This window comes from Diospyros lotus, chromosome 10 (assembly GCF_014633365.1).
Source record: "Diospyros lotus cultivar Yz01 chromosome 10, ASM1463336v1, whole genome shotgun sequence".
Classification (NCBI taxonomy): Eukaryota; Viridiplantae; Streptophyta; class Magnoliopsida; order Ericales; family Ebenaceae; genus Diospyros; species Diospyros lotus.
In genome coordinates, this window is record NC_068347.1 from 30,548,696 (window position 1) to 30,572,740 (window position 24,045).

Sequence of the window (24,045 nt, forward strand, 5' to 3'; positions counted from 1 at the left end):
CTTATAATTAATATAAGTCACTAATAAAATTAACATTTATGATAATAAATTTTTATTTTTGTAATTTAAGTCATTTTCACATTACTCTTATGCGGTTTATTTTTAGTGTTTTGAGTTTCTATATTTTATTTTTAAAATAAATTTTGAGGTATAAACATAGTTTTCATTTAACAAAATGAATTGAATTGGTTAAAAAGGAAAACATAAACCCAAAAGAATAAATTGCAAGAGGTATGTGTTAAAATGACCCAAAAAAATTCATAAAATCTGAGTTGAAAAACTTTCTAAAACCTTGTCATCATGACACATTATTGAATTGAAGTGTATATAGAACAGTACTCAACTCAACCCATGATGGAATAATACCTTGTGAATGGTCCTGCCATGCCATGCCATGCCAGGGAAGCATGGAAGGGTTACTACTCCATGATCCAAGCCCAGATCCAAAAATGGAGGGAGGGAGGGAGGATTAGTTGAAATGAATGGGCAACAGCAGCAATCTCCACAGGGACAGAAGAGAGTGGGGGGGGAGGGAGAATATTAAACAAAAAAATGAACTAATTTACGTTACCTAAAAGTGTAACAATAAGCGTGCTAAATTTATTCCACCACCCAATCCTGACAAGGGCTTCATTCGTAAACTTCTGGTAATTAATGTCCAGTGCTCAAAGAATACTGTAGGTAGCAGACCACAGCATTCATTTCGTTCGATGCCCACAGCCCACCCAAGCGAAGATCCAAGCCTAAGCCTCCACTGATTGGCTCGTGCCTCCAGCTTAGCTCTGAAAGAAAAATGTTATCTTTATCTTTATATATGTATATATATATATATATGTTGTGACAGAAAGATAGCAATAAATCAAAAAACAAAAACAAAAAAAAAATCAAGCGAAAAAGACAAAAAAGCAATAAATAAAGGCCCAAACCACTTAGCCCCAGCCAGCCCGTGTGTGCCCCTCAAACACACACACTCTCTCTCTCTCTCTGTGAAATATGAGGCAGTAGACACCAGTGGAGTTATTACTCATCTACCGCTTCCTTCTCTCTTCTAAGCTTGTTTGGTTTGCTGAGTGCTTTCAGTCCGATTTGTCTACTTCCATTTTTTTTTTTTCTCTGGTGTTTGTTTCTTTGGTGAAAGGCACAGAAGACAGAGAGAAGGAACAAACCCTTCTGGAGCTTCCTTCTTTTTGTATGTGATTTCGTCTTCCTTGTTTCCTTTATCTTTACCGGCATCTGTTCTCTCAGATCTGCTTCCCATTTTGAGTAGAAGACATGAGCAAAGAAGAGATTTTGAAGATTCAGGTACCCTTTCTTGTACATCTTTTTCTTACCTCTCTCTCTTTCTATCTGTGTGTTTATAATATATATATTTATTTATGTATATATGCTCCTTTTCCTGTTCATCTCTTTCTCCCCATCTTGATGCAGATTTTCCTTGGAAAAAAACTAGGGATTCCTTGTTATTTTCTTTCTTTACTTCTGGTTGAGTTCCATGGCTTCTATTCTGAATGCAGACTCATGTTCTGAAAGTGAACATACACTGTGATGGATGTGAGCGTAAAGTCAGGAAAATCTTGCTGAAAATTGATGGTATTTTCCCCTTTGAAAACCCTTTTTTTTTTTGCCTAATGTCTTCACTGTTCCCTGTGCTTGTTCATTGTCTTTTCCTCTTTGTCTCCTTCTTTCTGATAGTTTAATCTGCAATTTCTTTGCCTTTTTTTTAACAGGCGTCTACAAAATCAGTATGGACGCAGAGCTTGGAAGGGTCACTGTGTATGGAATTGTCGACCCGGCCACTCTGATAAAAAAGCTCCGAAGAAATGGAAAACACGCCGAGCCCTGGGGCGTTCCGAAGCCCAACCAGAACCTCCTCAACCAGTTCAAGAACATGCAAATGGACGGCGGCAAAGGTCGGATATGTCGCAGAGAGATTCTTAGTTTGTTGTAGACAAAATTATATATTAACATCTTCAAGTTCAATTTTGGTCTAACCTCGTGGAATGATTAACAGGAAACAAGGGCCAGAAGGGTGGCAACAACAACAACCAGCCAAAAGGCGGCGGGGGCGGCCAGAACCACCAGTTTCAGCAGCAGCTGCAACAGTTGAAGGGGTTTCAAGAACTGAAGCTGCCCCATTTCAAGGGCCTGAAGCTGCCCTTCGGCAAGGACCCGAACCAGAAGACGGTAAGATTTGACTTGCCGGACGACGATGATCTGACCGACGACTACTTCGACGGTGAAGACGACTACGATGATGATGAAATGGACGATGAAATGGACGATGCCCCGATTCATCCTCTCAACAAGGGGAAGCCTAATATGATGCCTAATATGATGATGATGATGAAAGGGCAGCATCCGCAGCTCATGAATTTGCAGGCCAAGCCCGGCAATGGCGGTAACAACGGCAAAAAGGACGGCGGCGGCGGAAGTGTGCCTGTTCAGGTGAACGGCGGGAAGAAAGGCGGCGGCGGTAATGGGGGGTAACAACCAAAATCAAGTCGGTGGAGGCGGAGGTGGTAAAGGCGGCGGCAAAAATGATGGTAAAAACGGAGGCGGCGCTCAGAAGAACGGCAACAATGGTGGCGGTGGCGGGAATAATAATGTTAATGGCGGGAAGAAAGGCGGTGGAATGAACTATATGCCCAACTTTGGCGGCATGGGCCAGATGAGCCAAATGGGAATGGGCCAAATTCCGGCTGTCCAGGGCCTGCCGGCAACTGCCATGCCTGCCGGCGCCGGCGCCGGGGGGTACTTGGCCGGCGCCGGCGCGGGGCTGGAGGGTATGGCGGGCAACCCCTACTACCAGCACCAGCAGCAGCAGCATCAGCATCAGCAGCAGCAGCAGCAGCAGCAGTTGGCGGCGATGATGATGAACCAGCAGCGCGCCGCCGGGAACGAGCGGTTTCAGCCGATGATGTACGCGCGGCAGCCGGCTGCCGTGAACTACATGCCGCAATATCCGCATCCGTATCCGTACTCGTACCCGAATCAGTATCCGCCTGGAGACCAGTACACCCACGCCTTCAGCGACGAGAACACCTCGAGCTGCAGCGTGATGTGAAAATGGTGGAGCTTTCGGCCACATATCTCATGGGCTTGGAGACGCCGCCGCCGCCCCCATATTATAAAATACAATGGTTTTGAATATTGCAGAAGCTTCCTTTCTAACCCAAGACAGAATTAGGGTTTTAAAGCATGATTAGGGTTTTCAGTTGTGATGATTAAGGAGAGAGAGGGAGAGGGTTAAGTGGGGACTGAGTTTGCTTTGTGGGTTTGGGATGTTGATATCAAGTGTTTGTATATGTTAAATTTCCAGACAGAAATAAGATGGAGAAGGTTGGGAGGACGGGTCTTAGTAAAAAAAAAAAAAAAAAAAAAAAAGGCCATTCTCTTTGGCTATTTCCCCTCTCTCAATTATATGGTGGCTTCGGCGGCAACGCTCTTTCCACTCTCCTCCTCCTTTTTACTTAGAATCCAAAGCGACAGTGGCTGGCGGGACAGCGACAAGCTGACCACTTTTTGTGTGCTTTTTTGAAAATCAAGCTCAACGGCGTTGACACTGGTCGCCGGTACTGGCAATAGTCTTATCAGCCTAAAGCGCGGCGGCGGGCCCCTCTCCTCTCAACTTCTCTATGATATCAACTCTTTATTTACCTAAAATAAATTTTATGTGAATTTCAATTTATTAGTTGATCTGGCTAGTTTTTTTTTTTATGTGTGTTAATTGTTGATTATTATTTAATAGAATATTATATTTTTTCTTATAATTTCCAAATGTTGTGTGTGACCTTCTGGTGAAATAAATTTTAAAAGCACAATACTCGGCATTTTATGAACAATAATTATGATTCAAATTCAACATTTCCTCTTTAGAAAGGGCACTTGTAGTTAGAAAAAATAGTTACAATAGGTGTCTTCTTTATTTTTATTTTTTTTATGTAGTGTATGTTAAAATAAATAAAATTAAATTAAAATATTTTTTATATAAAGATATAGAGTTGTCAAATAAAATTGAAATTTTTTTTAGTTTGTTTGAGGGGACATATAAGTTATTTTTTTATCTATTAGGTCTATGATAAATTTATTTGAAGAAAAAAAATAAATTTATTTAAATAATTACATATAAGACTTCTTTTCAATGGATTATAATTTAATAAATAAAATAAAAAATAATTTTGTATAGAATGATTTTTATATTTTACATTTTTCAGTATATCTTAGTTATATAACGTTTGTTAAAATAAGTAAGATATAATTGTATTAAAATAAGGTTGAAATGTTTTTCGAATTAAGATATGAAATTGTTAAAATAAGGTTGAAGTATTTTAATATTTTTATCAAATCATTTATTAAATTTTTTAAAAGTACTGAAAGACACGTTTTATTTTTTTTTTTCTATAAGGTTCAAGATAACTTATCCAAATATAGAAAAGATAAATTTATTTTAAAAGTTTAAAATAAGAAGTTATGTATTTTTTTTAATAAATATAATAAAAAATATTATTGTCCGAGATATTTTTTATATTCTATTTTTTTTATCTATATCTTGATTAACAATTTAAGTGAAAATATGCTAACTAGAATATAAAATAAAGTATATTTATTGGATTTTACCTTTAAAATATAATTAACAACTACTAAGATTATTTATTTTTCTTGATACCTTTTGTAAAATATTAATATTATAAAATATGGTATGTTTATTATTTATCAATCAAAATATTTTGCATTTAAGAATAAAATGCAATATGTTGATTAACCATTGTTTTAAAAGCAATCATCTATAAAAAAAAGTTACACATTTTTTTGTTAATTAATAGAAATGTTTTAGTAGTTAAATAATGATAATTATTATATTTTATTTAAAAATAAAGTGTATTAAACATATTTTAAAATATATATTTAAAAATAAAAAATAATACAAAAATAGAAAGGTGTTTTGGTAAAAGGAGGAATACACATTAGTAAAATTCTATTTGCACCTCTTTTGCTCTCTACAACTATCCACAATTGCATAATCATCTTTTAAAATTATCCTTTACATCCCACTTACATCGTCCATCATCATTGGTCCATCATTATACTTGTCGACGCCAGTGGAATGCGATCGCCCATCATTGCATTGGTCGATGATCGTGAGGAATAAAATAGTTCATCATCGCAAAGCTCTTATTGACAAAAATGAGGAATGCGATCGCCATCATCGTATAAAAAACTCAAGGTTCGAGTGCGTTTAGACGCTCCGAATCTTGGGTGCTTTTAAATCCCCCAAATCTTGGGATTAGATGTAGTGATGGAAGTCGTGAGGAAAATGAGTTTGTCGTTGTCGTTATTATCGTCGACATGATAAATGGCTGCAAATAAAAATAAAAATAAAAATATATTTTTTAATATGAATGTGAAGAGCAAAAATGACAGGTGTGTATAAAAATTGCCAGGAAGTAGTTCCACGTTATACACAGTGCCCGAGATGGAAAGGTGGGACCCATTCGTTTCTTTCCTTGTTTGGTTTCTTCTTCGACAGAGCAAAATCCAGTTCAGTGGGCCCCGCCATTTTTGTCGCGTATCAGAGGCAAAAATATCTCCACGTAATTACGCTAACGCCACTATATGGCAAGAACAAACGGCGTTAATGCTACAAACAACTATCTGTCACGATTCAAACCTCAAGGCCAATTTAAAATTAAAAAAAAGTTTTAAATTACTTAAAAGGGTTTTTGAATTCTTTTAATGTATTTTTTTAAAAAATAATATTTACACATTTGATAATGATATTGAGTCTGGCGTTCTTATATTATTATATTATATATTACGTAATTAATTAATATGTATAATAATACATTAATATAATTTAATACATAAAAATAAGAAAGAGACAAACCCACAGTGAGTTTAGGCTCAGACAGGCATTTCTTTCTCAGTAGAGTTGACAACAGCTACTACTAACTACTACTATTACCACAGTTGAAGTCACTTCACATTCATGGGATAAGACTATTCATTTTTCCCAAAGAAACCAAACTCTAATAAGTCAAAGTGGTTGAAATTACTTGAATTTTTTTATTAAGATTTCATGTTCAATACTATATATATATATATATTTATTAATGCACCATCACAATTGTCCTGACTGTACGATCTCACAATATCAATAAAAAATATAAATTAAAGGATTTAGCGGTTAGTTCGATCCTTAATCCCTCCATAAACGTGAGAATGACAAGCGATTTTTAACTTTTAAGTTTACACTGACTGTTGAACTTTTCTTCTGAACAAGACTCGAACACTGAACTTGAGGAGCCAAAAAACAACACACATAGTGTTCAACACTATACTTTATACTATACAAACATAATTTCTTTTTTTGTGGGTTTTTTTTCTTTATTTCACCTAATTAGTGTCTTAGGTATGAATCTTGCCATTGAGATGGCATGCAAATGGTAAATGGGCCAGCTCTACATTTTTAGCCTTGTGCTACTAACTTTCCTTTCTTAATGCCTTAATTGAACTTAAAATATTTGTTGGAAGGGGAACGGGTAACAGGCAAAGAGTGAGAGAAAGAGATTGCCATGAGTTGGCATAGTGTCAATCCCAAACGAGAGTGGTAAGCAAGCATTTATTTATTGCTTGGATTAGTAGATTTTTTTTTGGCTTTTGTTCTTATTGCTGGTAGCTCCACCAAAGATAGGAGATGGAGGTAGACAGCTAATAGCTCAAGTATGGGGGCAAACAATTAGTTGAACTAGCGAAAGTAGACTAGAGTTTGATTTAGCTAGTTGTTTGTTTCCTTGGGGGTAGATATTTGTTCTATTGCAAATGTGGGCCATGTTTTTTCTTTTAATGATAGTTTTTATCATTATTCAGCCTCAACTCAAGGCATAGGAGGGCCCCCCCAAAAAAAATTGTACTCTACAAATATTAAATAATTTTTTAAAGAGCCCCAAAACTTATTACTGCCTAAGGCTGAAGTGACCCTTAGGCCGGCCTGTCATTATCCTCACACAATTTACTTCCTTTAGGTGCAACTCTATCTATTTCCATATATGTTAATGTTTAGGAATGAGTTAATGGTAAGGACTAATAGTCTTTAGAAGTTGGCCACGATTGTTATAATTGATTGCTCGGTCCATCCAAGTTTGATTAAATGAAATGAGAAAAGAAAGAGAGAGATTTTTAAATATAATGGTATTTTGATAATTATCAAATACTTTAAAAGGAAAAATCGTAAGAACTATTGGTTATATCATTCAAGAATGCTTTTATATTAATTCTAAATCTAACAATGCCAAACACATATTTAAATTTTTGGGTGCATTCTATTAGACGCCAAGTCTACCATTTAATGCACGTGCTAGTAGTAAAATATCATCTTCCTTTGGCTTATCTTCGCTTTCATGTTCTAACAATTGACTATTCATTTCCTACTACTTTTGTTTTTTAACTTTTAAAATAAATGCCACAAAAGTATTTTTTTATAAATATTTTCTTAATCAAAAAACAATAATATAATGGCACGATATTATTTAAACAAAATATCATATGAAAATATTTAAAATATGTAGATATGCTAATAATATGTTAAATTTTTTAATAAATTGGCAGTGATTCAAAGGACAGGACATGTGTGGTGTGGTGTTGGGTTGGTGGCTGCCCAAGAAAGAAGAGTGTTTATCCGTGAACAGATGAGCTGTTGTTTCGATGGGTTGGATTGTGCAGTGTTTGGATCATGGAGCAGTTTTCTAGTCAATTTTTTGATTCTCCCAAGCGATGATGGCTGGCTGCCTGCCTGCCTGCCCGCCCATCCTCCAATTATTTACTATTTATTAACAAATGCGTACAGTGCTCGCTAACCCCATTTGTCTTCGTCACGTGAAAAAGACACACCCCCACTTTTACCAACTGGTCATAACTTTGAACCAAACAAGGCCTTATTTTATAAGGATGGATTGAGGGTGCTGTGTTGTGTGTTGATTTGAGTTGGAAGGCAGAAAGATCTGAAAAAGCAAAAGGTGTTTGGCATATGCATGAATGATGATGGGCTTATATTATTATTATTATTATTATGCGCCCATTTGTGGTTTATTCACATGACTCTGATTGATAATTGACGCCCTCCAACAAATGATAACTTTAATAAAGCAAGCAAAAGCTTCAACCACAGGATCATCACTTCACTTGGGTCAACCACTTCACTTGAAGAAGTGGAAATGTTCTTTATTTACTACTTTTTCTTTTTTATTTTTTTTTTAAAAATTAATTATACATTCACATTTTTAATTTGAGAATGATTATTACTTTTCATAGTTTATAGTTCATTTAGACAAAAATTTTAAATTGACCCCTAAATTTAGGTAGATGTCCAAATTCATCCTTCTAGAAATTATATTCACTCTAACTCTCCATTCCTCATTTACAATTTATCTTACTTTTTTTGTTATTATTATTATTCAACTGGTAATCCCATTTATCTTAAATATCTCACTGCAGAGTGCTGTGCAGTGCAGTGCAGTGCAGTCCACAAGGCGATTGTGGTTGGTTTGGGTGCGGAGGCCGGCAGGGGCCTAACAGGGAATTTGCATAAAAAGGACAACGGTGACGGGAACTAACGCCCGATTACTGTCTTGTCACTTACCGCTCTCTCCCTCTCCCTCTCTCTCTCTCTCTCTCTCGGGAGGGAATCTTTTGTCAGTACGGAGGGTTCCCACGGGTGGGACCCACGCACGCGGACTCCTTCACGTGTACAGTGCCGGGACTCATCGTGCTTCCATCCCCGCCACCGTTGGCAGGCAGGCAGGCGTGGTACTTTTTAACATTTTAATTATTCTTTAAATACTACTTTTTATTTGTCAGTGTTACCCCCAAACACAACAGGGTAACATTTCCCATCCACCCACACTTCACTCACATGAGCTCGCTCACATTGTCTCTTAAAACATGTCATTTTTTTAAGACACCCTTCAACCTTCTTATAAATAATTTTATTTTTTCATGTACAACACCAAACATTCATCCTAATATCATCAAAACTCATTTGTAAACCGAGCCAACATTTTTAGTTTTCCAGCAATGAAATCTTACATTGACAACACCCAGAGAAATGAAACCCCCCCCCCCCCCCCCCCCAAAAAAAAAAGCAATCTTTTTTGGATCAACAAAGTCTAGTAGTCATGGTCACGCCTCGTGCAGCAACATATAGCCTCAGAGCTAAACATGGATGGGCAGCCGGCCCTTCCTATGTCTGCATTCCTGAATCAATTAAAATCGTTCAATACAAACATGGAAGATGCGATTTTAAGGAGGAATCAGTCTAAGCTCAGGATAAAGATGCATTTTTAATTAACCTTATCTGCTTAGGCTTTTAACAAGCAATTACAATTCTATTACAAGTTATGTAACCTTCAAGACCCATTATTAGAATTCCTAATCTTCCCACTGATTTTTCAATTCTTCCTGTCCTGACTCCACAAGAGGTACAAAACTGAAGTTCTAATTGTAAAAAGTCACTAGTCAAGAGGACTACAAGAACCAATGTCAGACACTCCTGGATTGTTGTTTAACATGCTACATATGCATACGTTTTTCCTAATCTGATCCTCTTTTCCTTTTTCCTTTCCCATCAAAAATTGACTCTTTAATATCAACATTCCCAAAGTTTCTTGCTTTGTTAGAGGTTGGGCAAGAGTCGTTTGGGTACGCAACTTTGTCATCTGTAAAGAGATTGTTTTTATAACTTAAACCTTATTGTTCCTATCATGGCTCGTCCTCAACAATGAATCTTTAATCTAAAGATCTAACCGCAAATTCTTCTAACTCATAAAAGTTAAATCTCAATAACCAAGCAGTTCTTTTTTTTTTTTTTTCAGTTACTTCTTAATCAACAGTGTTACAATACTGCTGCTTGCTATTAAGCAACTTTTAGACCAGTATGGAACATTTATCCTATGTTTGGAAATAGGACTTATTGAAGGAAGAACATGAAAGCTAAATAAATGCTATAATTTACAAAAACCTTGATTGCTAAAGACATGAACAATTTTTGCTAATAACACTGGAATTTCATTTCCTTTTCTGTTGAAAAATTCTAGTTCCAAATATAGACTAATGCCAAAAGGACATTCTTGAACACGGGAAAAAACCTTGATTGCTAAAGGCATGAACAATTTTTATCTGCAATTGGGAGAAAAGGCAGTAAGTATGAAGGCAAAAAGTGAAACATGCAGTTCCTTGATTCAGCAAAACTCTCAGAGGATATGTACCTTTGAGAGATTCCTCAAAGTTTCGTAGATGTAACATGAAACCAGAGTTCGGAGATGCTAGTGGTCGTTTACTTCTCACATGCTCCAGAGCTTCAGACAAGCTCATACCACGCCTCTTCATTAGATAAGCAACGACAATTGTCACGCTGCAAGGTAAAACAGGTAAAAATTGTCAAAGTTCACATGAAGCTCTGATTCAGCAATGTTCTACAAATTTAAACTGGCAAGATAGAAAGAAAAAAAAAAGAATATTTCCTAAAGCCATCTTTCTACAGTTATTTTTGGACTTCTAAAGCCACTGGAAGAATGCAAGGGGAAGAAAAGATGTGAAAGTTGAAAAGATGGAGCAGAAGATGGAGGTTGCTTGTTGCAATCGCTAATAACACTGCAGAAGAATCATAGACTACCATTCCATATTATAATCCTGAATTTAATTTGCCGGTGGCCAATTGACATCTTATGATTTTACTTCACTGGGTAATATGCAATGCAAATAGAGTAATAAGCTCACCTTCTGGATCTTCCAACAAAGCAATGAACCAACACAGCACCGCCCATCCTTTTAGCTTCGTCAATGAAATTGAAACAGTCATCAAAATACTGTGCTATATTTACGTCTTCTCTGTCCGCGACTACCTCATCCACAAATAATGTCATTGAGTATCAATGCTTCAGCCACAGAAGCTCAATATGATTTCAAATGTCAAATTGCATAACATCTATAATATGAAATCATCTGTCTAGAACAAGACAAACTTTGAATAGGCAGTAATGAGAAAATAACACTTGGCCAGCATGAAGAACAATATGAAAACATTCCTAGGTAAAATTGAGGAAGACACTACACGGTGATAACTTGAATATAAAATTGAGTAATGAGGAAAATAATACTTGGACAGAGTGAAGAACAATCAGAAAACATTCTTAGGTAAAATTGAGTAAGAGACCACACGGAAAACTTGAACATAAGAGACAGACAGCTTAACGAATTACAGATATGGGAAAAGGGAAATAAACATCCTAGAAAAAGGTAATGGTAACCCAAGAAGTCTTACTGTTAATTATCTTGTACACAAAGTCATTTGGATGGGTGGGTGCCAATGAACTGGCGACAGTCAAAATGTGAGTCACATTCAAGCTTTTCAGTGTACTTTTGTTATTTGCAGCTCCAACAGAACCCAAATATAGACCCTGAGAATGCAAGAACAATGGACATGATTATCCTGACATGCAAACACCACCTTAGCAGAAAAAAAATAAAAAAGGAAACAAATTGAAATGCAAATAAAGGACTAAACAATAAATTAAAACACATTTACTTCTTCAATTTGGCATGGAAAGACATCATCTCTGCTGCATCTAGCTGCATATATAGCTCGCCCAAGAGCTGCTATCCGTTTCCTATAAATCTGATCGATCTGATCCATTGTTGCCAAGGAAAAATACCCTTCTTCAGTCTCTTTTACACTTTTTTACTCCCGCAAGTCAGTCCCAGAACACCCAGATTTTTCAGGACTTCCCACAATTCAGAAACTTCCTGAAACATCAAATTTACTTATAATCAGGTTCCTGCCCCCTAAAGACAACTGAATTGTGCAGGCAACCAAAGGTTTCCAAGTACATCACACATGAGAAGTTACCATATTATACACAGACGCATCAGACCACCATCATGTTTCAACTTATTACTACTTCATGCAACAATTTGCCAGTGATCACAATGACTAAATCAAATATAGAAGAGAAAACAAGCTTTTTCAGGTTAAAATTAATTTTCATTAGTCTAGTTTAGTCACATGGAAGAAATTACTTTAATATATCCACCCATTTACAAAGACACCTAGAAAGATATAATTCGAGTAACTTAGCAATTTTTCCAAGCCTCATGCATGTTCAGTGGCACAAGGACAGTATAAAGTAGTTAAATCTAGACACGGGTTGGGAGCGTCACTTTTCTTTGGAGAAAAACCACAAAAATGGAACCTTTTTTTCTCTTTCACATGCTACCATTTTGATATTCACATTCTGCTTTCTTGTCCATCCATTCTTGTGAGAAGCAAGGAATTACAATGTCACAATCCTAGGGTTAGTGATAGGTTAAAAGAGGAATTGGGGAAGAAATCAAAATTGAAGGAAGGGAGAAATCAATAGAAAGAGGGAGAGATATTAAGAGGAAAGGGGAGAGAAATAGTAGAGAGAAACAAGAGGGAGAATGGAGAGAGACGTAGAGGGAAATCAGATTTAAGAATTCATTCAATTCAAGCATATGCCCTTCCTACAGTTGAGGCAATATATATAGCCTCATTTAGCTACCAAACAAAGCTCTCTAACCACCTAAGCTACAAGACAAAAAGGAAAAATAACAGAATAACAATACACGTGTTGTAACCGAATTAGAAAAATACCCCCTAACTGTAATTGTAACTCAATACAGCTTTGCCCCTATAATACCGAAGGTCGTGACATACAAAAAGACCAGCATAGAAGTTTTACTGCTGCATCATCAAACTGAACAAGTTTTCTTAATGTTGTTGAAAGAAGTTCAGATATAAACTCGGAAAGGTGTTACTGGAGCAAAAGCAATAAAGCAAAAGAAAAAATCACATATTGGTTTTTGGAAAATCATATATACATCCCATTTATTCAGAATGATGATGTCACGTTCCTAGGGGCAGGGCATTAATTGTGTTTTTTCTCTAATGCTTGTACTTAGTTGTCAAAGCGGTTGTGCTTTACCGGATTGGACATTCCAAATAGATGTATTACTGGGCGATAAATAAGCCATAGCTAGAGGTCAAAAATCATCGTGTGAATGAAGTGAATCCTTTCCCTCCACTTTTCTGTTCTCTCTCTCTCTCACATTCTCCCTTGCTGTTTCCTGTCAGGACCCTATTCATAACTTATGTTTCCTTATAAGATAGAACAAAAAATTGAGGAAGAAATAGCAAGAATTGAGGGAATAGACTGAAATTAATAGACTGAAATTAGGGAGAACTAAAAGAAATGAGGAAAAAATCGGAGAGAATGGGGGACAAAAATAGACAAAACTTGAGGGAGAATAAAGAGAATTCAATAAACTTGATAATTCATATATTGATATCCTCAGCCATGAGGGTTATGGCTATATATATAAGCAACCCACGATTCTATAAAGCAATTACCACTACTCCACTACTGTCACGACCCTAGGGTTTAGCTAGGGTCTAGGAAGGAAATGAGAGGAATTTGGAAGAGGAACAGAGAAGAAATTGGAGGGAGATATATTGCAGAAATCAGAGAAATGAGGGAGAGCAAGGAAAGAATCATAGAGAGAAAATAGGGAAGGAAAACATGAATTCATTCTATTCTTTTAGCATACCTTTCTCTACATACTATGGCCTATTTATAGGCTGTTCAACTAGAAGTAGAGTCTAGGAACAGCACCATGTGCACTACAATAGAACTAATAGCATTTCCTAACCAACAATGTAACCAATTACAGCTTTAACCCTAAAATAACCCAAGGGTCGTGACAATTCCCCCTCCTTGAAAAGTTTCTTGTCCCCAAGAACTTATTACAACCTAGCCGGTGTTACTTCATCCAATGCCTCTCTTTACCAATTGGTTCCTTCTTCGTCTTTTCTTGTTCTTCTCTAGTATTTCTCGTTGCTGTTGCTTTCTCTTTTCCTCTTTCTCAACAATAACAGTATTATGACCTGCTGCAACACCAATCTCAGCCATTGACTTCTTCCTTGTTGCCATTAAAAATGGTTTTGAATGAGCTGTCAGTCCTGCAACCCTATCTTTTCCAATCATGGAGATAATTGCAAACCTCTCTATGTGCAAAAATCTGTATAATACTTCCAATTCTTCTGGCTGCAATGTCACCTTTGTCTTGTCTTGTGTGCCCATGCCAATGACATTTGTATGAGATGTTCCAAGCAAGTTGCCCGGTACAATCCTCTCTTCTTCCACCTCCTCTTCTTCCTCCAGATCACCCCAACGTTTGGTCTTATTAACTGATTTTTCCTCATAGTTGGGCTGGTCTTGTCGCAGAACCCTAGAAACATCACTATCGAGCAAACTACCATATTCATCAGCAAGAGGTTTGCCCCAACCTCCTACTTGCTGATTGCTGAAGTATACCCTAGGCACACTTTCAGCAAGTATTTCCTCCTGTAAAACCTCAGCTGAATGTACATCATCTTCCTTTTCCACTGCTACTTTATCAGCTTCTTGCACTACCTGATTAGCAGTCTTAGAAGCTCCATTAATAGCATAGGTTTTGGTCCTTTCTCCAAACCAGTTACACAAGTCAATTACAAACTGTGGCTAGCTCCATTCTACCCTTCCCCAGCTCCAATTCTGAAACCAAACGCTTGGAATTCCACTCAAATTAGTTGCAGCCATTTTTACCTTCTCCTTTTCAGCTACTCGGTGTTGGTAGAACACCCGTTCACATTGCCGGATCCACCATTTTGGCCTATCCCTGTCAAACACCGGAATAGCCAATGGAGCAAGAGTGGGCAAATCGGCATTTGGAACTGAAGTCGACAAAATCCGATTAGCAGTCTGAAATTTATGTGAACACATGATCAAAAATCGTCCAGCTGCCTACAAAGGTCCTTAACTTCCTTTGTTGCATCAATTAGTCCTTCGGCCATCTCCTCAATTCAATTCTTTGAAATTGCACCCTGTAACAGCCTTTAAGGATCAGCCTCTAAGGATCCCTTCAGTAACTCCTCCTTGTATTAAAATTCAGCAATCCTTAATCCCCGATGCAGGAGCAGCCTCCAAAGTCCAGCTGTTGCTGAACAGCCTCCAATAATCGCCTGATCCGAAATGCAGCTGTGACAATCACTCGGCTCCCTGAGTCTCCTTCAAAATCAGATAGGAATCGCTGTAGATCAGCAATCGCCCGCCTCTGTAATAACTTCCAAAGACCACAAGCTGCTTCGGGAAAATATCAATTCCCTTCTTACCACTTCCGACCACAGCTTCCTACTTTCCTCAACCTCAATTCAGCTATGGTTGATCTCCAGGTTGCCCAATCGAATTTGCCTAACCGTTTGGTGTTAGGACAAATCAATGCGGCAGCCACAGCATGCACCTAAAGCTGGGTTTCTCTTTCTGGATCCCGCGCTGCTTGGCCTTGCTGCCTTCTGATCACAAACAACAACACAACATGCGTACTGGTCTGTTACTTAACCATACAGAATCAAATCACCTTCAGATCAAGTGAGCAGCCGAAAGTTGATCGCAATAGCCAATAGTGACTTCCCCTCCAGGTAGAATCGGTGTCTTTGTCTCTCAATTCAGTTAATCCGACCGATCTCAAGCAATAAATTGGAGCAGCTCACTAAGCAATGACTCCCGATTGACAAAGAGGCTTCCGAATCGATTGCTAGCTTCCTTCGGTCAATCAGATTCAATAATCGCCCCAACCCATGCCCAATCACCGTCCAATTTGCTCCAGAATTTCCCAGAGTTTGCTGCTTCTTGAATCTCTTTCCGTAACTTGTTCGATTCCACACCCAATCACCAACCAAGCTCCGTAACCACCGAAATTCCTTGTCTTTGCCTTGGCTCAAATCGCAGAACTCCACTTCCAGATTACAGCTAAGATCAAGGTCGGTTGCGTTAGATTCCTCTTTGAGGAACGTCGCCTCCAATTTCCAGTCAGATTAGATTACGAAACCAGCTCCGCCTACGCAATTCAAATCGAAGTTCGCGGCCGAACGTCCTCCTCTTGCTTCGCCTCCCAAGATTGACCGATAGTTGCTTGCTCGCCTAGTTACATTTGGCCCTTGGTTCCTTCGGAATCGGATCGGAAATGTTGGCCGATGTGATCTGTTGAAGCTCTTCGAGAGTTCGACTATATCACTGGAAATTCACGGCTAAGGATTGATCGGCCTTCTTCGCCTTCAGTTCCGAGCCCACACTCACCTCCTCGTGCGTCGGAATTGCCTAGCCAAGTCGCCTTCAAATCTCGAACTAGAATTACAGCCAATAGTCGATCGGAATTCACCAGCGGATCTCGAATCAATCCTTGTTTCCTTCCTACTTAGATCTAAAATGCAGACAAAATCGCTGCTCGAACTCGCCTAAACTATCTGTTTTCGTAATCGCCCAAGCCTGCATCAACTTCCAACCACCCCACCCTGAACTACCTTCAGATTCTCTCGGAGTCACTGTCGGAACTCACCTAGTTGCTTTGCTTCGTCTCCAATTCCGAGCCGAAATTGCTTTGCTCGGTCTCGCCACTTGCAACTGATCTATAATCGACCGCCTTCCTTATTCACTGTAATCTCAATCGAAATCATTGGGGTTCCGCGCCTTCAAATCCACCAAAAGTTACTCGAAGGACTCGCCTGGTCTGCTTCCACGCTTTGTCTCTTCCAGTCACGTTCCTTGTTGTCAAGAGTCCTTCCAGTACGCTTTCAATTTCCGTATCGTCCGAACAACAACGTTCGCTTCAATTTCCGAATCATTGGAACAACGACGTTCAATTTCGAATCATCACTGGACTCGAAGTGATTCATCGATCGCCTTCTGCCATTCCGAACACCTTCTGGCGCGCTTCAATTAAACAGATCAACACGCGACCTGACGTCGGAATCACAGCCGAGGACGACCGGCTCTGATACCAAATGTCACGACCCTAGGGTTTAGCTAGGGTCTAGGAAGGAAATGAGAGGAATTTGGAAGAGGAATGGAGAAGAAATTTGAGGGAGATATATTGCAGAAATCAGAGAAATGAGGGAGAGCAAGGAAAGAATCATAGAGAGAAAATAGGGAGGGAAAACATGAATTCATTCTATTCTTTTAGCATATCTTTCTCTACATACTATGGCCTATTTATAGGCTGTTCAACTAGAAGTAGAGTCTAGGAACAGCACCATGTGCACTACAACAGAACTAATAGCATTTCCTAACCAACAATGTAACCAATTACAGCTTTAACCCTAAAATAATCCAAGGGTCGTGACAACTACTAGTAACAGCTCCTTAATTACTACATAACCTTCGAAATCACTCCATAACTAAGAATAATAAGATAATAAAAGTAAGAACTAACTACTTTTGCAAAATAAGTAAAAATAGAAATAAAAATAACAAGTTGGTCGTGACATTTCCCTCCCTTTCAGTCTGAACTCTCCCTTCCAAAATTCTCTCTACTTCCCAATTCTACCTAAAAGACCCCTTGTCAAATCCGAGGATCTAACAATTGGTATCAGAGGGAGGCTGTTCCCAGCCTTGCAATGAAGTAGAGTTCGACGAATTGTAGCAATCCACAACAATCGACTTGGAATCATGGATTGCTAATCCACAACGGGTGACGACACGAATCGACGATTGATTGCATAACTAAGCGAGAGCAATAGGCATTCCCAAAAGCAAAGGTAGAATTGATTGAACAACTAAGTTGATCAATTACAGATGGTGTGAGCTTTAGGAGGAGCGAGGTGACACTAGAGGCGATTCTTATCGAGCAAACCAGAGCCAAGTGATCCTGGCCATCTAATTTCGATTGAGTCAATGGTGAGCAACAAATCCAAACGATTAGAGCTCAACGCAATTGCGGTTGAATACCTCCACTAATCAGATTTGGTGAATTGAATGATTGTGGAAGGAACTAGAATGAAGCAGCTGGAAACTCAATTGGATGCGTTGGAGATAGGCTTTTCAACAAAATCAAGAACTGGAGGAGAGATTGGAGACGATGAAACTCGGTCTATTCCAGACTCGAGAAGGTGAGTTGAGGCAGAGCCGAGACAATGACAGTGGAGAGAAATATGAGAGAAGACTTATCTAGTCTCAAAGAAGAATTCTCTGATTTTAGTCAACAAGTCATAGAAGAATTCTTTGGTCTTGGTTAGCAACTTACACTGTCTTAAGCATGTTCTCTAGAATGCCTAACGCGAGCTTGTAGATGAACTTCCCGCCAAGGACCAACATAGCTCTGATTCTTGCTAGATTGAGAGGTAGACAACGTACTCTTGATCCTATAGAAACGGAGGAGTGGCTGGAGTTAGTGTCGGAATCGTCAACATGAGGAGCCTAAGCAAATCCATACCATACTCCAATGTCGTGATTGGACATTCCAGTATTCAAAGGAGACAAACCAAGATGGTGGATACGTCAATGTGAACGATTTTTCTACCATTATAGAGTGGCGGAAGGACAGAAGGTGAATTTGGCAATCACGACCCCCAGAATAAGGAAGATATTTTCTTATTTTTATTTTCAGTTGTTATGGAGTAGTAGGGAGGTAGTGGAGTGATTTAGGAGCAGTTATTGGTAGTGGAGGATATGGTAACTACCACAAATAACTGTTGGTTAGATTTCTATATAAACCTGTAACCTCACAATGCAGATCATGTTATGAGTTATTAAGAATTTATTGAATTCTCTTGTTTCCCCCTATTGTTATCTCTGATTACCCCCCCAATTATGCCAAATTTCTCCCAGTTTTTCCCTTACTTTCTGTCAAGTCTCCCTAATTTTAGTTTGTTCCCCCCTCAATTCTTGTTATTTCTCCCTCAATTTCCAATTCTACCTTATAAGGAAACATCAGTTAGGACTAGGGTCCTGACATTTGGTATCAGAGTAGTAATTTCTCTACCTCAAATCTAGCTCTTTTTGGATTCTCTCCATGGTTGAAGGTTAGCAGACGCTCGGAGCTTCTATGGATAGATTTGAAAGGAAATTGGATGAACTCATGATCTTGATGGCAAAAAGGTATCGGGTTAGTCTTCTAGCAAAATTACTTTCTACGGAGTATTTTGATTCTAGTATCCAACAAAATACTCCAGGTCTTGTGACAGTGGGTGAACCATTCCAGCTAGGACATGAATTGATTCCTAGAACTCCGCAAGTCAACTTGCAGGAGGATTTTTTGTTAGAGAAGGAACAAGTTCTGGAAGACAATGAGTGTCCATGGGAAGAAGATGAACAACCAGCCAAAGCTATACAAGGGTTCAAGGTATCTATGGGCTGCAACACTGATATGGGCTATGAAAGCTTGAATTGCTTGGGTGCAATTTGGCATCTAGAATGTTTCAGATGCTATGCTTGCAATCAACCAATTTGCAATGAGGAGTTTTCTATGCTGGAGACTGATTCTTATTATAAGACTTGCTATATGGAGCTCCATCACCCAAAATGCGATGTCTGCAAGCATTTCTTACCAACAAATGTTGCAAGGTTAATTGAATATAGAGAGCATCCTATTTGGATCCTGAAGCACTACCCTTTTCATGAATTCAATGGGACTCCCCGTTGTTGCAGCTGTGAGTGAATTGAACCTAGGGAAACATGATTTATGCCCTAGAAGATGGTCGGAAGTTCTGCCTAGAGTGTATGGACTTGGCCATAATGGAAACTCATGAAAGTCAACCCCTTCATTTTGATCTGCAAGAAATTCATGAAGAAATTGAATTGGAGGAAGGGATGGTAGAAGAAAAAGATGGTGCAAGAATTGGATGAAAAAGGTGTAGCTAGTGACCATGATTTCTTGGGGACAAGAAATCTTTTAAGAGGGAGGGAATGTCACGACCCTAAGAATTAGGAAGATATTTTCTTATTTTTATTTTCAGTTGTTAGATATATATATATATATATATTTATTTAGTGTTTATTTACAATTATGTTCTAGGAATTACAGTCATGGAGTAGTGGGGAGGTAGTGGAGGACATGATAATTGCCACAAATAACTATTGGTTAACTTTCTATATAAACCTGTAACCTCGCAGTGCAGATCATGTTATGAGTTATCAAGAATTTATTGAATTCTCTCATTTCCCCCCTATTGTTCTCTCTTATTCCCCCCTCAATTCTGCCAGATTTCTCCCCCATTTCTCCTAATTTTCCCCCTACTTTCTATCAGTCTTCCTAATTTCATTATGTTCCCCCCCCTCAATTCTTGTTATTTCTCCCTTAATATCCAATTCTACCTTCTAAGGAAACATCAATTAAGACTAGGGTTCTAACAAGCAACCGCTTATCTCAATGACATAGTGGATGTATGGTTCCAAGGGTGGAGCAGGAGGAGGACAGAATTGAGTTAGCCAAAGTTTGTGGAAGATTTTTGTATGCGATTCAGGGAAAGAACTATGATGGACATCATTGAAGAATTCAACAAGCAAAGCAGGAAGGTTTAGTGGATGAGTATCAAATCAGATTTGAGGAACTAAAGTCATTACTGGTCATCTCTCATCCAACCTTAGACGAATCATATTTTGTGTCTAGCTTCATCAGTGGTTTAAATGATGAGCTGAGACCCACTGTCAAAATGATGCAGCCTGCAATAGTGAAGCAGGCTACTGAGAAGGCAAGGCTCCATGAGCTCGCATTGGAAGCGATTGTTAGGAGGTATACTCTCTTAATGGAAGCTTAGCCTTTGTTCAGTCAACAATTGAAAGGAAATCAAGGGAATTATAAAGTTTATCCTAACCCTAATGCAACTAAATCACGTACTATGGGGCAAAGAAGAAGGTTGGGGTTATGCTTTAAATGTAGAGAAAAATTCAGTCCCGGCCACCAATGTCGAAACTGTTACTACACATGCAAGGATTAGATGAAGAAAAAGAAGAAGACGACGAAGGGGTTGTAGAAACTGGTGAGTGTAAGGTGATCACCGGTAAGATGTTGCAGAAATTATTATAGAAAGGGGTTCCAGAGTCTCAGCAGCACTCCATATAAGCTGTCAAGTTTGAAGACAAAAATGAGGCAGTGGAAGAACATTCAACAGCTGCGAACACTGCTACACTTCAACTCCTCCATGAGGAAACACAAAGGAGAAAGAGAGAAAGAAGAATAAACCAGGCAGTGAAAGCAGGAATTGGTAGATCCGTAGCCAGCTCTTGACATTTCTTGGGGACAAGAAATGTTTTTAGGGAGGGGGTATTTGTCACGTTCCTAGGGGCAGGGCAGTAATTGTGTATTTTCTCTTATGCTTGTTGCTTGTACTTAGTTGTTAAAGCATTTGTGCTTTACCGGATTGTACATTCCCGATATATGTATTGCTGGGCCATAAATAAGCCATAGCTAGAGGTTGGAAATCATCATGTGAATGAAGTGACTCCTCTCTCTCTCTCTCTCTCTCACAAACATTCTCCCTCCTCCTTGTCATTTCCCTCCCTTTCCGTCTGAACTCTCCCTCCAAAATTCTCTCTACTTCCCAACTCTACCTAAACGACCCCTTGCCAAATCCGAGGATTTGACAGATGATCCAAATTTCAAACCAGCTAATGCCTAATGGGGGTTTTCATAATAAGATATTGAAACAAATGGTAATTATTTTCTTGAAAAGATTGCAAATCTTAGGCATTGGATTTAACCAAGCTAACACAGTTGCCAATGTGCCAGGTGAACATTGAAGTGAAGTTGGGTTCCAGAGGCTAAAAGGTTAACATCAAGGGATTTAGTGTCCTTTACCACTAGATAGTGGTTTTAGAGCATATCTCAGCACAAAAGATGGTAAGAGTAGAGATTAGCATATGACCAGAACCAAATAGAAACAAGATCACCCAGATATTCCTGATATGCCCTCTGTTAGCAAATATTCATGAAACAAGCAAAGACTTTAGTTCAAAAAAAGCCATGATCCATTTCCAATTCACTATAGATTAATTTAACCTAAACAGAAGCACTAGGCTACACACACTGCTTATCTGAAATGAACCAAAAAGATCTGTGAATTACAATCCCAGACAGAAACAAAATCACCCAGACATTTTCCTGAGATGCCCTCTGTTAGCAAATCTTCATGAAACAAGCAAATACTTTTAAGTTCAGAAAATGGAGCCTCATTCAACCTAAACAGCAACATAATTCAAGCTACAATCGCTGCTTATGTCAAATGATCCCCAAAGATCCATAAATAAGTTTTCAGCTTGGGTTCTAGGTCAGAATTACAATCCCATTCCTCTCACCCAAGTGCAAACGTTTTCCACCACACAGTATTCTAGAAAGAATTGAGATGCAGCAGAGTTTTTTGTATTTTTTGCTGCAAGTAAAAAGATATGGTAATTCCAAGAAGATGCACGGGTCAAGCCATACAAAAATAAAAAAGAACTCCGCAAAATTGAAGTTCTGATATTCACTAAATAACTATCTGGGTAGTTCCAAGAACCCTGATACAAAACAATAACAAACACAGAAGCAACCACTTTTCACAAGAAAATGGACAAAATTACAGTAACTGTCCACTTGTTCATCAAAAAAACTGAGATCGGCTTAACCAATCTATGATTAGAGAAATGAAAGAAGCACATTGGAGACAAAGAAACTATGGACCAAGAAACTCAAAAAGATAACGTAAGTTTTTGGTATAATACCTGTCATAAAAAAAGAAACACACGGTATGGAAAATTCAAGACACACGACGTAACAAACCCAAAACGAAAATTAACATTAACAAACCCCAAAAAGTGAAATTCTCATCAAACAGGCCAAGAACCACCGTTATAGTTCCAAGATTCCCAGCGTGACAACAATTTAGAAACATAGAGATCGCACTATTAGAGCCAAAATTGATCATCCAAGATGGACAAATTCTGAGAAATTAAGACGTTCCATCATCAACCATGGTAGAAAAACAAAAACAGCCGCAGGCCAAACAAACAGAAGAACAATTACAAACAGGGAGACAATCAATGCTATCAAAGGAGGGTTTACAATCGCGAAACATTAGATTAAGAGGAAGTGCAGCAGTTGGACCGAATTAGAGTATGAGATAGACTTGCCTTCCAATTACATACAAGCCAAGGCGTTCTGGGTGGTGCGAGGGATCGATTCTTCCAAGAATGGCTTCCTCCTCAGATTGAAATGGTTTGGGTGGCCCGCAGCTAATTGTGGGGTGGGGTTTGGAGTAGGGTTACAATCGAACCGAGCCGAGCCGAGCTTCGGCTCAGTTTGGCAAATCTGAGCTCAAGCTCGAGCTCGAATCGAGCCTGGAAGTCGGCTCGAGCTTGACTCGTCAATTTGGTTGACGACCCGAGCTCGGGCTCGAGTTCGAAGGAACAGAAGATTTCAAAGTAAGACATTTAAGCTTTCTTAGGGTTTCTAAGGAATAAAACAAGATCAAATTCTGTGTTGAATCAAACACATTGTCCAAAATGATTGAGGAACACTTGCACAAATAACGAGCAGTTGATTACACATAATAAATTGAAGATTAATGGAAGAGAAGTGTTACCAATATGCAGAGTGGACGGATTGAAGAAGAAGAAGAATAAGAAGAAACCTCTCTCTCTCTCTCTCTCTCTCTCTCTCTGAGACGGCGAGTACGACGGGGAGAACTGCCTCCGTCTGAGAGACCAACATGGCTAATAATAGAGAGATTATTAAATATATAGATTATTTTATTAAATATATAGATTATTTGAATGTAACTTTTTTTTCATTAAATATGACTATTAATAACGTAATTTCGATGCAACAATCAGATTCAAATTTGGGTTGTGCAACTAAACATGGCTACTAATACATAATCCACGGCAACATTTGTATACGTAGGTTTCTTGGTTTGATGAGCATACTACTTGGATAGAGTATAGCACTAGTAAAAAAAAAAAATAGCTTGTTAATTACGTTCGATTTGTTAGAGTCGACATAAGATATAGGTCACTAAAACCTATATTTAAAACACTCAAAAAAGAGGAGCCTCACAAAATTTTCAAAGACTGCTTGTCTTGTTGCCTAGAAGAAGGCCATCGACGGCCGACCAGTCATTGGCCCAAAAAACAAAGGCCTCAAAATTTTTTGCAAAAGTCATCAACCTTGCCCAAAAGGAGTCCATTG

At 38.5% G+C, this 24,045-nt stretch overlaps 2 protein-coding genes across 5 annotated transcripts; one reads left to right on the forward strand and one right to left on the reverse strand.

Annotated features, from left to right (window-relative positions):
- The first annotated feature begins 930 nt into the window (after nt 1-930).
- LOC127812091 (heavy metal-associated isoprenylated plant protein 32-like) lies at nt 931-3,420 on the forward strand. Its single transcript, XM_052352412.1, is given in 5 exon segments — nt 931-1,302; nt 1,515-1,590; nt 1,728-1,910; nt 2,012-2,483; nt 2,485-3,420. Coding segments are annotated over 5 exon segments (1,341 nt in total). The 5' UTR covers nt 931-1,272; the 3' UTR covers nt 3,065-3,420.
- A 5,520-nt stretch (nt 3,421-8,940) lies between these two features.
- Nucleotides 8,941-23,558, reverse strand: LOC127812184 (dual specificity protein phosphatase 1). Of its 4 annotated transcripts, none has more exons than XM_052352542.1 (6): nt 22,989-23,295; nt 11,579-11,796; nt 11,315-11,450; nt 10,771-10,891; nt 10,260-10,405; nt 8,941-9,249 (listed from the first exon to the last, which is right to left on the reverse strand). In XM_052352542.1, the coding sequence occupies exons 2-6, from the start codon at nt 11,684-11,686 to the stop codon at nt 9,236-9,238; spliced, it is 525 nt and encodes a 174-aa protein (XP_052208502.1). In that variant the 5' UTR covers nt 11,687-11,796; nt 22,989-23,295; the 3' UTR covers nt 8,941-9,235. The 4 variants fall into 4 exon arrangements, with proteins under 4 accessions (XP_052208502.1, XP_052208501.1, XP_052208499.1 ...); XM_052352541.1 differs by lacking the exons at nt 8,941-9,249; nt 22,989-23,295 and adding exons at nt 9,962-10,170; nt 23,441-23,558; XM_052352539.1 differs by lacking the exon at nt 8,941-9,249 and adding an exon at nt 9,962-10,170 and having other exon boundaries at nt 22,989-23,281.
- Between the last annotated feature and the right edge of the window lie 487 nt (nt 23,559-24,045).